The sequence below is a fragment of the Protopterus annectens genome, chromosome 9.part0 (assembly GCF_019279795.1).
Source record: "Protopterus annectens isolate FY-2018-M chromosome 9.part0, PAN1.0, whole genome shotgun sequence".
Lineage (NCBI taxonomy): Eukaryota > Metazoa > Chordata > Ceratodontiformes > Protopteridae > Protopterus > Protopterus annectens.
In genome coordinates, this window is record NC_056743.1 from 1443449331 (window position 1) to 1443467892 (window position 18562).

The window sequence follows — 18562 nt, forward strand, 5'->3', positions numbered from 1 at the left end:
GGGGTGAACTACTTATCTAGTAGGCCCAATAAATTCATATGTTGATATGCCATCACAAACATTTCATTAGGTCTACAGTAAAACATTCCAATATTGATATGCTATCACACACATTTCATTAGGTTTGCAGTAACAAATCGGCCTAACAGTAATCTTGAATGTCTCCTTAATACTTTAAAGATTTGCTCAACACAGAAATCACATTTTGACAAATTTCAGAAAGATATTGCATTCTAAGAGAAATACTGTCAACTTTAATATTGACGAGGCATATGTTTTTGAACCATTGAGGACATCTTGCATAAAATACATGATGAATTGCAACATCTTTTGTTTCCAAGGTGCAATAAATGACCGCAGCATTTCTTCATAAACAATATTTTTATTATAGTAAAAAAAAATTTAAAATTGAAATACACAATTTGTATATTCTTCATCAGTGATACACCTAGAGAGAGCGAGAGAAAGAGAACAATGAATACTTAAGATTTTGTCTGTCCACCATTAAAACATGCCCACCACACCAGTAAATTAAATAATATAACATGGAAGCACATTGTTGTGAAGCAAAAGTCCTCTTCTAAGCAAATCCAGCAAACAGCAATAGGTATAAAAAATCAGAAGATGGCACAGTTTTCTTTGCTATGAAGACATTCAGAAAACTATTCAGACTGTAGTACCTTATGTCATGAGGGCCCATTTTTATCTTTGATTACACAGTATTTCAAATAGTGATGCAGTTTTGGTGCAACCTGATACAAGAGAGCATTCTTGGTTATGGGACACAATATGTATACAGTTAGAGCTTCTTTTACTTTACACTGTATCCGTGCACGTTTTGCACTTCATAGTAAATAAATATATTACAAAGGTGTAAGAAAATGTACTTATGTTATCAATACTAAAGACTATTTAATAAACTTCATAGGGTAAATGGCCTGGCCCAAGGTATACTTTTCAGCCATAACCTAGTTCAAAGACAACAGTCAAAAATGTAATATCATAGGGTTAACAGCTTACTACATTAAGGTGCATTAAATGACAAGGCTAATAATTAAATGTGGTTGTTTACTAAATTTTTCCTTTTAAGTTTGCAAATAATTGTACTATGTAATTTGAAAATCATTTTAAATATGTATAGTTCCTCATTTCAAGATCAGCTTCACAAGACTGTACCCACATTGTACAATAATGTTCCATTTCTGCACTGGACAATGACTTTACTGCTAGCCTTTCATACGCACCTTCATCAGTAAGGGCTGTACTGTAGGTCATCGATACTCAGCTCATTAATTGGGATGTATTCCTCCTCCATCTCTTCTTCCACTACAGAAAGAGTCATACATCAGTAATATATCACCCTGCCACACAGATTGCAGACACGTTACAGTTTGTAAAGTAAACCAAGTTCAGCCCTCCCTTGTGCATAACTCTTAAAAGCACCATGACTCAATACTGCTGTAGCACGAGGCATATTTTTGTACCAAATAAACTGAGCAGTGTTCAATGCAGGAAAGAAACTATTTGCACTACATCTTGCCACCTCTAAGAATATTACAGTTTGAAAACAAAACAACTGAACAATTGGATAACTGGTGCGATTTCTGGGAGAGCCAATGTGCCAGCATGAGAAGCTATGGATGACAGGCCCACCTCCTCCTCTGAGATTCTTCATACTGGCAAAGAGTTTTTTCTGCCTCTAATTCATTTTTAGATGAGAGCAGTGGCGGCTCGTCCTTTTGGACTGCAGTCCCCCCCCAGCTGAAAACCAAAAAAAAATAATCCCCAAATTCACACATGCGTGAGTGGATTTGGAATAAGGCAGCAGTCTCAGATGCCCCAGCAGTCTATGCAGTTACAGCCGCATAGACTGGAAGGTCAGCAGTCTGTGCTCGCACGCGTGTGTGCTTGGACAGGTTAAGCTGTGTGTGTAATGCCCCAGTGACTACAACTCAGGAAATATAACTGGTAGTGGCTAGACTCAAACACTGTACCTTGGGAGTAGGTAGCAGAAGCTTGAATTCCCTACCCACCACCGCTTGTGAAAGTTTTGCTTCATATTGCTGTTCTGTTCCTCATAAAATCTGTGGTTTTCCAGAAAATGACAGGCATTTGAATTTTAGACTTCATATTCTTCAAAAAGTACATAGCAACACAACCTTTTATTCTAGCAATTTTCTGTTTATAGCATTGTTGTTTGCTTTGTCCTGATTTTTTGAGCTAACATGTTGAGAGCTATGGCGAGAACTGAATTCTGAATATGTTTGCAGGGCTGTATTCCCCCATTATTGGCTTTGTCTATGTGTTTGGTGCTAAGAAGTTGAGAGGTATGGTGAAAACTGAATTCACTAAATGATAGCTATTTATGTTTCAGTCTAGCTGTCTTTTAAGAAACAGCTGATTTGGCATAGTGGTATGTTGCTCTGACTGTAGTGCACAGCATCCTGGGTTCAAGACTCAGCAGTGAAATGCATGGCAGTAACACAGCATTTTATTCTAGCAACTTTCCAAGGTTATTCAAGCAATGATTAAAATATGTCCCTAGTTTTTGGGCTTTTGTCCCCACCCCCCAATAAATTTTGGCCTTTTCCAGATTTCTTGTACTTCAAAGTCGAGAGATACAGTTGAGTGTCGAGTGGATTTTACAAGGAGCTGAGAGCTTGTAGAGAAGTTTAGTGCTGCTTATGCAGAGTCTGCTTGCATTATTAATAGAACAGATAGTGTACTTGCTTTGATGCAGAAGGCTGTGGGTTCTACTCCCCCAGTATATAGATGCATTGCTGATACTGTACTGTGTTGTACTTTTAAAGGGGGTGGATGCTGCAGTCCAGAGAATGTCCTCTGTGATGGAGATACCTAGTAGTGATAAACCTGTTATCAGTTTGCCATCCATCCACATTGCAATTTTACTAGCTTATTTTTTTATGTAACATAGGAAATTTATTCCTCAAAGGCAACAGGCACTTTATTTGTAGTTGAAACAATAATGAAATATAAAGTTGTTTGCTAGCAGCAACCTCTTCATTAGTTACAGATCTCTTTAATGTGGAATTATTTAGATGTCTTTTACTTCTGCAGAGATTGTGCATATTTACTGATACTGGTGGATTGTAGAAGTTTGAGTAGACTTATGATGGAAATGTTCTGAATTGGGCAGTTTTGTCATTATTGGTGCATGCATTTTGCTTTACTGTTTACTGGAAAAATGTTCCAAACAAAATTTAAAACGCCAACAACTGTACTGTATTATACAAGGAATAAAATTTAATACAATCAGGAAAGTGCATCAAAGAACACATGTATGCTTCCTGTGCAAGGGGCCTATGATTTGAAAACAGCCCATCTGCCACTGGCCAGATGTATTTTCTTCGAATGTGGGTTTCAATGCAGTTTCAATGAATCAGAGTTTCAAGGGAACAGAAGTTTTAATGCCAAGTCTATTTTTATTGTGAGACCGCATTGCTTTGTTTAGCAGATGTCTATTAGTGTTTGTGCTGTAAAATGTAAAATAAAACTTTTAAATGCAATCCAAATCATCGTAGAAGTAAAGCAGTATGCACATTACAGTGTTTATGGTAAATGGGATGAAATAGCCAAGTAATGGGACATTGGAATAGCTGCAGGGGGAAGGCCCATTTGACCATGATTTTGTGACGGGGAAGGGCGGCAAACTCAAGACAACCCTGGCTGAACTATACCTCTCAACTGTCTAGATTTTTGCAGAATGAATATATTTTTGCTTCTTATTTTTGGTTTGTTCCTCATAACATTTGTGGTTTTCTGACAAATCATTTAGGAATGAAGTCACTAAATATTGAATTTCAGACTTCATACCCTTCAGAAAAATGCATGCAAGACCTGTTATTCTGTCAACTAAGTTTATACAAGAACAATTGTTAGTACTGTTTGTATGTTCTCCCAATATATTTGGCCTTGTCCAAATTTCCTGCATTAAGAGGTACATGCAAATAAATCGCTTTATAGAATTAGGTATATCCAAACCTCTCAACTGTCCCTGATTTTGGCTCAAAATATTGCTCTTCCCTTAATAATCCCTCTGCAAAATGGCAAATTTGGAAGAAAATGTGGAGGGTCTACAATTAATGAATAATTGTAATGACCAGAGTTATAGATTACTTTATTTCAGAAATGCATGTAGATTCTCTTATTTTGTCAGCTGCTCAAGCTAACAGCACTAATATTAAAAAAGTGTCCATTCTTTGACAGGTTCCCAGCTGTATTGTGGCTATTTTATATTTTTGCATCACATTTTTGGTCTGTTTTTCATAAAATTATGGTTTTCTTGTAAAATAGTAGCAAATCATTAAAGATTGAAGTTAGAAAATGACAGACATTTGAGTTTCGGATTTCATATCCTTCAGAAAAGTCATACTAATGAAAGACCTAATTATCTGTCTAAATTTCTAAGAGCAATATTTAAAAATTGTTCTAATTTTTGGGCATTTGTCCCACTTCTATGTATGGCTTTGTCCAGATTTCTTGCTCGGAGGTTTTGAGAAGTATGACAAATGTGTCAGGGCCATCACAGTCAGAGACATTTCAAATTGTGATATACTTGTTGCACCCCATGTAGTGACTCTGGATGTGTCCAAGCAAGGCAAGGAGGAGTTATGCAGTGTTAAGTGTGCAGAGTATAACCCCATCCAAGGTAGACAAGTACTACAGTGGCTTTTCATCTGTCCTTGATTTTGCAGAATGTTCTGGTTTTCTGTCATATTTTACACTGTTGATTTATGCTTCTTATTCAGAAAATGCATGTTGTTGCAGTGCCTGTTGCTCTGTGTTTAAGTAGCAAGGCTTTAATGACCATCGGGTAAGCTTGTCTGAGATTGTAAGATGCAAGTTAGCTTTAATAAGCATAAGTATTACCAACATTGAAAGCTTTTTTGTTGTTGCCATGCAGAGAATATTTACATAACTAGATCATGTTGAAGCCTTAAGTATTGAAATGCATATGACAGTATTTGTAATAAAAGGACAGGATTATGGTATTTTCAGAAACTATTTGTTAGAGAACTTGCAGTCATCTTTGCAGGCTTTACCTGTAAACTAAACTAAACAGAATGCCAATCTATCATGTGTGGTCCATAACCTGTGCAGTAATCCTTTAAGCAATTTATCTTGAGCTTGTTTCTCATTTGCTGTTCATTTTTCACTTTTGATCATGTTTTCCCCATGAAACAAGTAGATAGTTGTTGGTCAGGCAACAGATCTTTTTTGGATAAGAAACATTTTTACAAGTGGGGGTATCACAGAGATTGCTACTTTCAGCATGTTACTTGGTACTTTTATAAAGTTGAATAACAATTAGAACTGCAGTGCAAGGAGAAGTGGTTTGAGTAGAGTACTGCTTGTTTTTTTATATACTTTATTTTGACTGGCATTCCAGTAAAGTATTTAAAAAGTAAATTGTTCATGCCTCACAACCTTTTTTTGTTTCCATCTAGATATTAAGCTGTCATGTAGCAAATGCACTGAAATATTTTTTCTTCTACACTTCATTTTGTCTTCATTGAACTCTCATAATGACAGTTTAGCACCCAGGGCAGATTATTTAACTGAAGTCCTACTTTTTGTGTTTTTTTAGCATAACCCCACACTTTCCTAGTTGGCCACACCCCTTCCCATTGGTCCAACCCATTCAGCTGTCTCCCACAGCCCCCTTTGATTTGAAGTCACCAGCCAGCACTGGATGAGACACTATCACCTGAACATTTCAAACTAGCAAAGTGCAATTTGGTTTGCATTTGGGTGGCACACTGCTCAGTGCAAGGAATCTGGAAGGAAGAAAAAAAAAAAGGCGTCATCTTGATGCCTTCCTGACATTTGGAAAAGTACAGTTTTGTACCTACCATAAATGTAGATGTTCGAGGATCCCCCATTGCATCAGTCCTTTGCCTTTACTATTCCGTGATCCAGCTGTCCAGTACCAGAGGAGTATATATAGTGTAACTGGTCAGCGGCCAGACCGACGCGCCTACAATGCGTCAGGGTACTAATGCGCAATCGACTGACGTCATCAGTCTCTTTCTTGCCCCAGATGTCAGAAGACTAAAGACCAGGCCCAAAGAGCTGCAAAAAAATTAAAAAATATATATATATATAATATATACAAATATATCAGCATACCACTAACACTACACAACCAACCCTAAGGGGAAGGGGAAGGAGGGAGGGTGGACTACAACAATGGGGATCGATCCTCGAACACATTATAGGTAGGTACAAAACAAACACTGTGTATCTCTACCCCATTGCTGCTTGCTGCAGTCCTTAAATCCCAAGCCCAAAGCAGAGGTAAGGCGAAGGGAGAGAAAAAGCATCATAAAGAAGAGCCAGCTGACAACAGTGCAAAACAGCTGTAAAACCAAAGTGAGTAGATAGAAGGGTAGAATGGTGGAGGAAAGTATGCAGAGAAGAAATAGTACACTCTCCAAAAAAGTAGCTGCTTCAAAATATCCTTGAATGCCTACCCCCTTAATAAAAGCCCTGGTGGAATGAGGCCTAGTGGAATGGAATCTCCTTGGAATCCCAGCTGGAACAAAAGACAAATGAAAAAGGAATAGCAAAATGCAATGCTGTTTTGAATAAACAGCTCTGCCCTGCGAACAACAAACAAAAGAGACTGCCAACTCAAAAAAAACTGAGCAAACCTTTGCTGAGACTGCTAAAGCAAATCCTTAGTCCTTACAAAATAATAAAATTAATTCTGTGTGTTCATTTTTAAGTGTGCAAAAATGAGCAAAAGTTTATTTTGGGGGCCTAAATAAAAAGTAAGCAATAGTACCTTTTGGTTCAAAAGCCAATTGGAAAACCACCTTAAGGATAAAGGAAGGATTGAGAAAATTACTGCCCCTATGAAAATGGAAAATCAAAAGGGCTCTACTGCCATAAGGGCCAACAAAAAAGCAGTCTTCGCTTGCAAGTAATAGCAAGTGCAAAAGCAGTGAAGTAGAAGGTTCAACAAGTAAGTTTGTAAGTCCAGGAGCTGTAAGGTAAGTTGAGATTTTTTAACTACGTGGGGAGAAGCATTCTTTGAGAGTAGGCTCTTCTCACGTTCTTTCTTATATTTGAACAATGGTGAAGAAACAATGGGAACAAACAAACAAAACAATGGTGGGTCACAATGGAAGCTTTAGCAAAATTGCTGCAACAAGAGAATTAGAGACCTTGAAGGACCTCTCTCAAACCAATAATCTCTTAAGATTTGCTGTAGCCTTTCCCATCTCTAAAATCTTTTCCATTTCTTTCTTTGCTTGTAATAAAAATTCTTTCTCTTCAACATTTTTTTCTTTACTGACTTGTAGAGTAACTAGGTCATCTAGCTTCCATAATCTTATTTAAACTTTAGATGGAAGTTGGATGCCTGTGTTTCAACACAGAATATGCCAGAAGATGAAGAGATGAGTGATTGACAGAGATAAGAGATGTGGAGTCCTGTTGAGATATGAGATGAGGAAAAAGAGGTAGGAGGCATGGAGGCTTCTTCCAAAGACTCGTAGTGAGTGGGTACCAGGCCAATGGAGGCCAATCAAACATATCCATTTGAATCCATCCTTGGCCTGTCTTGTCTGAGCCTTTGGAAGTGAAAAAGGAAGCATCCACTGATAGACAAGGCATTGACATTTCAACTTTCAACTGAGCTGACAGAGCACCCACTTTCCAAGCTGTTGGAGTCTGGCCCAGATCCAAATACTTTGGCATTGATCTATATATGGGAGATCTGAACACATCTATGTCTCCAGTTCCCACTGGCAGAAACCTATGGAAATACATGAAGATCAGGCTGAAGCGCCCATCTCCAAGATTTGTAATGCCTTGCCAGCAAAGAAGGAGTTCTGTGCTTAGGCTTGATACCTTGCCTGAAGAGTTGGTTGCTAGCTTGTTGATGTGAATGTAATGACAGAACTTGTTAGCATAGAAGTTAAGAATGTATGTGCCCACGCTTGTTGAAAGTTGACGCTTGACAGTGGTGTTGTCTGTTACTCCTTACTGTGTCATATCAAAAGTCACTCCACCATTGCTGCCAATTGTCTGCTGTAGTCTGGCATGCCCTTGTCTTCCTCGCACTTTCCATTTTGATCTCTGGCGAATACTGACTCCACTCTGGCGGGTCACAGAGAAAGTCTGACCTTTAATGTCCATTCACAGTATGCCACTTGTTTCTGTGACAGCCTCTGTATTAGTCTGCTGATCAATTCTTTTTGAGACATTGTGTCCATTGAATGAAAAATTAGCTTTAGCTTCCTCTTAATTATTTTGGCCATGACAGTGTCCAAATCCTAGCAGTGCTGTGTAGATACATGTTGAGACCACCATTGTAGCTTCGGCCATATGCAGTTTGGAATTGGGGAAGCACCAGAGACTCCTTTTGTTTGTGAACCCTAATGCTTGATCTGGAAAGTTGATGACAGTTGCGGAAGTATAAAGATGGACTTGTGAGAGGGTACTAAAGTAGACTCTTTTGTGCTGCGAATAGTCTCACATCCAGAGGCTGCTAAGGTCACTTTTTTGATGCTCATGAACATGTTCGGAGTTGGTACTAGACTGGACTATATTTCGTTCTGTATGGACCCTAGGCATCTCTTGAAGCCTATAACAAGCTCAGATGCATCAGTAGACTTAAGTTTTCTTGAGCCAGAATCAGGCAATCGTGAGAGTAAGGAGAGAAACGCCAGTGAGAATTTTCCCAGTAAAACTAGATAGCAGCCAGAAAGGCTGCTGAATACTCTATGATAATAGCTAAGGGAAGATGCAAACAGAGCGATAATCCAATTTCTTCCTCCACCTGAAGAAAGCTGAAGGTAAAAACTTAGCCTTTCTGGAGGATGAAGGTAGTGCTCTCCCAATCGCTAAAGTAACCATCCAGTGATCTTTTGCAGAATAGGATGGGAGCGCTGTTATACTTGTTAACAGGATGAACTTCTGAATGTCAGATCCACGTTGAGCCCCAATAAATCGAAATTGGTCTCTTGTGAATAACCTCTTTTTCCTAAAGCTGGAGGCCGTTAAAAGCTGAGGCCTTTCTGATCTGTGGTAACTGACCTCATCAGGTGTGTCTGGGTAACCAAGAATCTCAATTTTGAGCCTGTTAAGTTTGTGGAGGGGGTCTGTACAAACTTTGAGGGACATTGTATGCCATCTGGCTGAGGCTGTGCAGCCCCGCGTGTCTCATTAACTCTGTTCTGTCTTGAGTAACCCCTGCCCAGACCAGGGAGACTGAGCAGCTGAACTCCCTCCCAAAGGGAGCTGCCAGTTTGTAGACTACTGGCGAACTGCTGAGATTGACTTGACAGGTGCGAGAAGCAGGTGACCCCTGCACTGCCAGTCACAGGCCAGTGAACTCCAAACTCTTGTGGCTACTGCATGAGCCTTGCACAGTTTGCCTAGACCTAGAAATGTCCTCCATTTCTAGAAAACTTAGCAGGTCACCCCTACTGGCTGTGAATTGACTGTAACCCGATCAAATGCAAGAACTTTCCATTTATGTCTAAATTTAAGACTTACCAACTGGCTCCACAGGCAATAAACAAACTTCCACAGGCCCTCGAGGACTGTGCATCATCAAACCCTTAATTGCATGTCTCTCTGTCTTAATCTGCTCAGCTAGGCAGGGATCCCTAGCAAGAACATGCACTCAATACCTCACGTAAAGCAGCAGCCACCTCGAGGAGATTGTTACAGGAGATAAGAGATATTTGCAACAAATGGCTACACCAAATCCAACACATGAACCAAATCCTTAAACTCTTTACTTTCAATACCATCTTTAAAATAGTTTTAGATTTATCAGTGCAGAAGCACTTTATTTTGCAGGTTTAACAAAGAGAGCTGACAGGTCAAGCGCACTCATCTAAAACACTCTCTTACCCAACAGCTTCTTTCCCCACCTATAATGCCTATCAGGGCTTTTAGGAGCAGAGAACAAGGAGTCAGGGTTCAGGGGAAGCCTCACCAAAAGGCCCCCTTGAAACAGTTTCTGACTCTACCCTGGGGACTAGAATGCTGTACTTATGAGCTTGAGGGCACCCCTATAATACCTAGGAGGAATTAACAGAACGGGTTCCAAGAGTCTCTCCCAGCTGGCCATCTTCCACACATCTTCCACCACATTCAACACAGGAGGTATAGGGGGGGGGAAGTAACCACCAGCCTCATCTTTCTAAAATCAATAGTAATCCTGTTCTTCCCATCCTGGCCTCAAGGTTCTGAAGCTCCCTCAAAGAAGTCAAAGTCTCTGAAAATGAGAAATCCCCTCAGGAGGAACTCCATGACCTCTTCAATCAACTCCATCCGGAAATGCACTGAAGAGGAGGATACTCCTGCAGGTAAACCTCAGAAGCCTCAAAAGCCCTGGAAATCTCCACAAAAGCCCTGTTTCTCAAATCCACCCTAGGCCTCTTATCAGGAATCTCAGGTACCCTGGAATCATAGTAGGAAAATCTTCTGCCATGACCAGCTGGAATCTTTCAGCAGAAGAAGAACCCGAAATGTAAGGAGAAGCCCCACGGCTGAATGAAGGAGAGGCCTGGTTACCTGGCTCACAACAGAAGGAGAGGCTCTAACTACCCTGGGAAGCCAGGTTCATCTAAGTTACCTGTTTTAGCCTGAGACTCTGAAATACCTCCTGGAGGCAGCTCATCCTCCAACAGTAAGTTTCTGCCTGAGACTCCACTAAACTGATGGGTCAACCCCTCCTCTCACTGAGCCTTCTAAAGAACTTGCACAAACCACAACTGTTTTCAACCCTAGGCGGCCTGTTTATCCTTGCGCTTCTTGGGCCGTTTTCGGCGCGTCATAAACATCAGCGGCAAAATACCTGTACAGCGCTGCCCAAACATCCGCCTAAAAGTCTTACTCGTGGTTAATAAATGGTTTAAGAGCAATAGCACAAGGCGGCAACCAACAGCGTCGGATATAGGCCTAACATCAATATACACAAGGTAAACACATTCCTTTTAACTGATGGACAAAGACTGAACAAAATGAGTCATGTGTGCCTGTGGTTACTGAAACTTGGTTTCAGTGCACTATTTAAACCAATACCCAGATATGCAGGGAGTGCTCATCACTCTGGTCATCTGGGAGCAGTAAGGGGGAGTCTCTTGATTCATCAGCTTTCCCATTAGCTTATGCCAAATTCCTTGCATTACCATTCTGGGACTCATGTGCTTCTTGTACCACATTGGTACCAACTATAGAGCGCTCCTTAAAAAGTCTCCTGATGGGTGTATGACATAATGAAACTGCATTTAGTAGAGAGTGCATTACATGAAATAAGTGTTGAAAACCCTTCTAGTTGACTCAACATAACATCCATATGCAATTTATCAAAAAACTGCCATAGTAACTATAAAGTAAACATAAATCATGATCACTGAAAATCCAATAAAATATGTACTACTGTGTGGTTATACAAATCCTACTTTTCTGTGCACTATAAAAATAGGTAGTATTTGCAAGTTTTATGGCTGTGCTCTCAACAGTGACAACTGTGACAGATTACAATCAGTTTCAAATTGTGAGCTATGTCATGAGTATTTTTACCTTTCATTAATAATCCTATTAATATGTTCCTCATGGACAAATTTGCATTGCTTAGGAGATGGAGTATCATAAAATATTTTATTCTCTAATGAGAACATCCATAATCATATACAGATTAATCTCCTACCTAAAATGAGATGTACACTCCTATGCCATTCCTCTATAGAATTCTGAGTTCTGGGTAGACAACATGCATAAAGATCACAAACATTCCGACTGCAAACTGGGTGCTATAATTGAGTCTCCGGCTGACATGGAGATCCTCCAGAAGGGCCTAAATGAGACTGATGCATGGTGTCAAAGCCATGGTCTCAAGCTAAATGCAAAAAAATGTGTAGTAATCCCCTTTGGAAAAAACAGAATACCCACAAACTACAACATAGGAGGTAATCCCCTGAAATCTGAAGAAGAAATAAGGGATCTAGGGACCCAGTAGATATAGTCAGCTTTCCTTTTATAACCATGTTGCCAAAGTGGTTAGAAAATCCTTCTACGTGACCCATCTGATCACGAAAGGGTTCACATCAAGATCTAAGGATGTAATGGTGCCCCTCTACTCTTCCCTCATCAGATCCATTATTGAGTACAATGCACCAATTGGAATGTACCTGGCTAGACATCTCCAGCAGCTGGAGAGACCACAGAGGTACCTAACCAAGAGGATTACTGGCCTCAAACAATTGCCCTATGCAGCACGATTGAAAAAGCTAAGGCTGTTCTCTGTTGCATACCACTTTCTTAGAGGTGATCTCTGTCTAACGTACAGAGCCATGTCCAACCCAGAATTGTTGAACATGCTCCATCTTAGCAAAACCAAATCTACTCGAGCTACATGCTCTAGGGATATAAACCTCAACACAACAATGAATAGAACATGCTGGAGGGATAGATTCCCTTCGCAGAGACTTCCCTTACTATGGAACAGGGTCCCGATCTACATAAGACAGAGCCCCTCACTATCACTCTTCAAGAGGAACCTTGATGAGTGGATGGGTAACAAAGTTCACACCGGGGATCACACCAACAGCACTACAAGATAGGGGCCAAGGGTACTAGCTGCTAGTACAAGGGTCTAGGGAACTACTAAAGGGGTGGTGAATACCGCACAATGTGGCTGGGCTAATATATGCCTTCGGGCAGATAGCCCAGTACCAACCTATGAACCTATGATCAAAAAAATAGGTGGAAAACTTATTTCTTTAATGCAGTCTTGTGTCGCACTTTCATGGTTTTCCAAACAAGTAACCTCTTCAAAATATTAAAAAAAAAAAAAACATCTTAGGAGGAAATTCACATGCCAGGTATTTATATGTAGAAATAACTTAATCTTTTAGGAATGCTAAAGCAAATGGTGTCTGAACACACATATGAAACTGCATATCTGAACCGTGCAGATAGACCCAAACTTTGCAACATCCTCCAAATATTTTGAAACAGATGGGAGGGAAAAAACCCTTTGCTGCACACAAAACTTATATTTGTATTAATGCCTTTTATAGCTGCCAGTTCAAAGTTGCACAATATGAATTTTATACTTGGACAGATATACCATGCCCTAGTAAATTAAAAGCACTAAGATGTCTTGGACATCAATATGTACAGCAGTGGAACACTTTTTGTAATTCTGCTAGCCACCAGGAATCCATGTAGACTGTGTAATTGGCAGCATATTTTGCCTTTGGTTAGGAATATTCCATCCTTTAACCAAACTGTAACACATGACAAATCATTTAAAATTTGTAAATTGTACTGAATATAATAATGGCTATGTCACAAGTTTTATTAGTTCTTCATAGAAAAATCCACATTTTATACAAATAACCATCTATTAGCAATATTTTCTGACCATGCTATGATCGATCACAGTGCACTTTGCACATCTCCCAGTATACCTGGTGCGTGATGTGCCCTCTCTGACCTCTCCCTTCAGCAATGCTCGACACCACCACTCAGATATCAAATCTTAACGTACACGTAGATCAGTCACAGATGCCAAGCTGACAGTTTGATGTACAATGCCATCATATGCAGAGTGCTCCACCCAAATTTGCATTTGACTAAATGTAGTTCTGTTGTAGTGTCATACACACCCTCCTGACAACCAACAGGGATAACAACCTCAGTAAATTGAATCCTATATACACCTATTAATCCTAATACACTAATCTTGGCTGGATATACTACTCAGACTAATCCTCCATTAACTGGAAACATTGTACTACAAAATAAAATACACACAATGGTTTCTTGATTTTATTAATACAAACGTCGTGGATCAAAATCATCCATGTTCTCACTGGAACGGACAACCTACTTAACCTCATTCCTTACAGATTTTGCTTCTACCTGCACATCTACTGTTATTCCCTTCCTTGATTAAATGTGACCAGTCATCTTCCTCAAAACTAATAGCATCCTGCCCAGTATCTTTCTGCCCGAGGGCCCAAAGAAATTCAAAAGCACACCCCCTCTGCTAACCAAATCACTATGGCTGCTATACACACATACCTGTCTTACACATTCATCTAGTCAATGTATAGAAAACTCCACCTTACTATGGCACAAGTTTAATGGGAAATTCAAAAATAAACCCCATGGTGGGGCTACCAAGAAGGGGAAAAAAGGATTTAAAAAAAAAAAAACAAAAAAAACAAAAAAAAAAACTTTGCTCCTCTAGTAAGAAGGTACTTGGATTCATAGGTGGTTACTAGGCTAGCAGCCCTAGAGCCCTTACATGCCTAACCGTGTTAATCCCAAGTTGCCTCTATTGTCCTTTGTTAGATGAACATAATTTGCAGAGAGAGTCTATGATAAACACAGACTAGCCCTGTCCATGAGGAAACATGGGTACCACCCCCAGAGTAAATTTGGGGTCTCCCATCCATTTGTCCAGTTTGCACTTGAATAGGGTCAGTGAAGAGCTCTGCTTCACATTAATTGGAAGTTCATTCCAGAGTAGCGGCAATCTCGGAGAGATGCATCTGTCTGTCCAGAATGTTCCGTTAATGTCACAGGCTAGGTTAAGATCCCTAGAGGGAGCAACGCTTGTGCCATTTGACTTGTGGATGTGCCAGTCACTCTCAGCAGCCTATATGACACAAGCAGGCCAACTAGAACTCGGGTACATCATTAGGTAGACAGAGGCAAAATATGAATCCGGTTACCTTGATGTAGGCGGCTACCACAGTCCTGGTTTAAAAAACTTATATTCGAACCCATTGTTGCACTGAGGTTCAATCAAATGGCATATAATCCATTTCTCATCCCAAAACTATAGCCAGCATCCTAGCTGACAAACTCAGTACCAGTTTCACCCCCCCCACTCATCCGCATAATTTTCTCCTTTAAACCGTTAAACTCTCCTTCCCCAAAAATCATTATGTAGCAAATTCTAGAAGCACTGTCTGAAAAAAAGAAAAAAAAATAGCCCCATGACCCTAGACAATGGTACAAAGCCATCTTCTAGTTAGTTCCATGATATCAGACTTTTAAGTTAGTACAAAATACAACATTGCTGAACCCCTAATTAAAACTTTTTTCAGCCTTAGTCTGACCATGGGGGGTATGTGCCTGATCTCTTAAGAATGGTTATGGTGCCACTCCATAGTGGTAAGATCCACCACAGACTCTGGTAGCCAATTAGCATATTAGTCTCATTAGCATCATCTGTAAAGCCCCAAAACATTAACTTGCCCACAGCATTTCACTCAAGGGGTGAGGCATTGTGAAAGTTACATGCATGTATGGCAGTAGTTCAAGGGGGAAATGAGAGGTAGGCAGTATCTGAAATAGACGAATGATGAATCAAAAATACATAATAGGCTTCTCATGGGTATAGCTAAAACTGCTATGTTATATTCATCTAGAATTTCTGTTCCGTTAGATTAGTCTAGTATACTTCCAAGTAGGAGATGATGCGAACTACCATGTTGCAGTTTTTGAACATTTGTTCGAATTATTGATTGCTTTTCTATTTTTTGTCATTTATGAGTAGGTTTGCACAGCTTTGGATGGAAGAAATGTCCTTCTCATAGATGGAAGAAATGTCCTTCTCATAATTGACAAATGAAGCAACAGAAATAGGAGGTTATATTATTTTTTAATTCAGCACCTATATGTAGCTTGTATAATTAAAAGTTAAGGATTGAAGTCGGAAAGTGATTTGCTATACAATTAGTAATGTTTGCAGATTTATTATGAAATGTTAATGGTTTCTTAAAGTATTTAGATACATGGTATGCATGCACATTGGGAAAACTGGGCCTTGGTTTGTACTACTACAACAAATGTACTTGAATGTTTAGTTTCCATAGATACACCTTGGCGATAAAGTTTAATGTCAGAACGGTAAGGTTAATGTCAAGGGTCTCGGGCTCAAGTTCACAGACAACTGCAAATTGGGAGCCATCACAAATACCACTGTAACCCTGAGGATCTTTCTCCACAATTGTGATGGTAGTAGCCGTCATTGCCTGGATCGCTGATGTTTCACTAGCCTGATCTGAAAGGCCATGGAGCGGATTATCATTGAGCTCATTAAACAAGGACATTGGCAACCTCCAGACACTTGATCCCACACAGTTTGGTTTTGTCAAGGGGAGGTCATGCCTGTTGAATTTGGTTGGCTTCTTTGAGACCATCATCAAGACCATAGACGAGGGCAAGACGGTACACACAGCCTACCTTGACCTGGCCAAGGCCTTTAATACTATTCCCCACTCGGGTATAATAGAGAAACTCTCTCAGCTAGGCATCAATCCATATGTTACCAGATGGGTAGCAAACTGGTTCACTGATAAGATGCCACCTAGTCAAAATAGGGGAAGCCACCTCAAGTAGTAGGACCTGTAACAAGCAGTGTACCCCAGGAATCGGTCTTGAGGCCTCTGCTGTTTGGGATATACTCCTCCAAGAGGGTCTCACCCAAACAAATGACTGGTGCCAGAAACATGGCCTCAAATTAAATGCCAAAAAATGCAATCATCATCCCTTTTGGGGAGAATGACGTTCCCACAAATTATCACATTGATAATAAGGCACTAAACATGCAATCAGTTGTAAGGGGCTTGGGAACCCAAGTTGATAGCAAACTGATTTTTGACCACCATATTGCCTCCGTTGTATGGAAAGCTTTCTACATGGCCCACCTTATTAGTAAGGGATCTAATCTAGGGACAAGGTGGTCATAACATCCCTGTATTCTTCCCTTAAGACCAATTATTGAATACAATGCCCCTTTCTGCATGTACCTCACAAAGCACATGCAGCAGCTGGACAAACCACAGAGATTCCTCATCCAGAGAATCCAGGGCCTCAAACATCTACCCTACACAGACTGTCCCTCCACCTCTATTCAGTCTCCTACAGACTCCTGAGAGGTGACCTCTGTCTGGCATACAAAGCAATCTCAGATCCCATCCTGATGGGACTGATGCATACCCGCAAGTCAAGCTCCACTCGAGTAACCCGCACGCGAGACCTCAACCTGGTCTGTGACATCAATAGGACTTGCTGGTGATACAGATTTTTCCCAGAAACTCTCCCTTTTGTAGAACAGACTCCCTCTGCACATAAAGCAGAGTAGCTCATTAAACCTTTTTAAGCACAACCTGGATAACTGGATGGGGAACAGAAAATACACTCCTGGGATTCCACCTATGTCCCTGATGGACAGTGGCATGGGGTGCTGACTTGTTGGAACATAGGCTAAATTCTTGGCTAGGCTTGTAAGGGCCTCAGGGCCAATAGCCTTGCAATTCCTATGATCCTATGTGCAGATCCATTGATGCACCTAGGATAGGAACAGAGCTCGAGCCATGTTAGAGCTGATGGCCAACATGTTCCTCTCTCTGGGATGCATGTACATGACAGACAGAGTTTGGTCTAAAATGACCCTCTCGGCTGGGAACTTCTAAGTGGCCAGGGTAGGGTTCACAATTATGGGACTCTGCCAAACACTGGACAGACTGGTATTTCAGCTGGTCTCTGTACAGGCTCTGTGTACTTAGGGAGATGAGGAAATCTCTCCAATGTTAGTGCTACTGAGAGACAGTGACAGACTGCATCATATCACATTGTCATCAGTCACAGCCAGATGAGCCACTGATATCAGATGTGTGCTGTCTCCATTGTGCTGGACCTTCCACAATTAGTATCTGTGGAGATTAACATGATACCTGTAGCAGAATTGCAATAAATTGCAACCTGCCGGAAGGGATTCTGGTACAGGACAGAATAAATGCTATTCAGATACCTACATACCTTGTTGTGCTGTGTGTTGTAAGTTGCAGACTGGAGATACCTGGAGGACAGCTATGCAGAAATCTTTTGTTGACAAAACCCTCTTGTATGCATTGTATTGTAAAAAAAACTTGCATTATTATGGCCAATACTCACCTTTTGCATCCCCTGTATACACCTATGCAACCATTACCATCCAACTCCCACATCATACCACCACCAGATGTGGGTCCACCACCTTTCCCCCAGACAAGGGTACCTGTAAATGTGAGCTGTGTGTTGTGATCCACCACCTGTGGTGGGCATGTCCTTGGTAATGTCCCACGATTCATTCTTGACATGAAATATCAGTTACTCTTTGACAAACCTCATGTACACTTCTATTATGGCCACTCACAATATTGATGTCCAGTATGATACCCTGCTATGCTGTCATAAAAGAGTTGTAAAAGCTTGTCTGCATAAACTTTGGCCAGGATGCTAATGCTATGTCTGCAGAGGGTCTTAAGGAATACGTTATCCAATGTCTTGGACTTTTCCCAATTGTTGCCTGTCCTGTGGACCCATGACAATATGTATTCACCACTGGGTTACACATGATCAGTATGTATACATTGCTGTATGTGGTGCTTAACATGTTTGTAGGCTACTAGAAAATTCCATAAGGTGCCTACTTACCTGCCCTTTTGGGCTGTGACACACACTTATCTATACAAACTGCAGCTACAGATGTTGCCATAAACCCTTTTTTACA

At 40.5% G+C, this 18562-nt stretch overlaps 1 protein-coding gene across 3 annotated transcripts in view; it reads right to left on the reverse strand.

Moving 5' to 3' along the window:
• Window positions 1–362: 362 nt before the first annotated feature.
• The window catches only part of LOC122810955 (nucleoplasmin-like), a 129390-nt gene continuing 111190 nt past the window's right edge, over window positions 363–18562 (reverse strand). For all 3 annotated transcript variants that reach the window (XM_044082483.1, XM_044082482.1, XM_044082484.1), the window contains exons 6-7: window positions 1245–1326; window positions 363–448 (exon numbers count right to left, since the gene is read on the reverse strand). In XM_044082483.1, the coding sequence (XP_043938418.1) occupies window positions 1250–1326 (77 nt within the window). In that variant the 3' untranslated portion in view covers window positions 363–448; window positions 1245–1249. The remainder of the gene's footprint in view (window positions 449–1244; window positions 1327–18562) is intronic.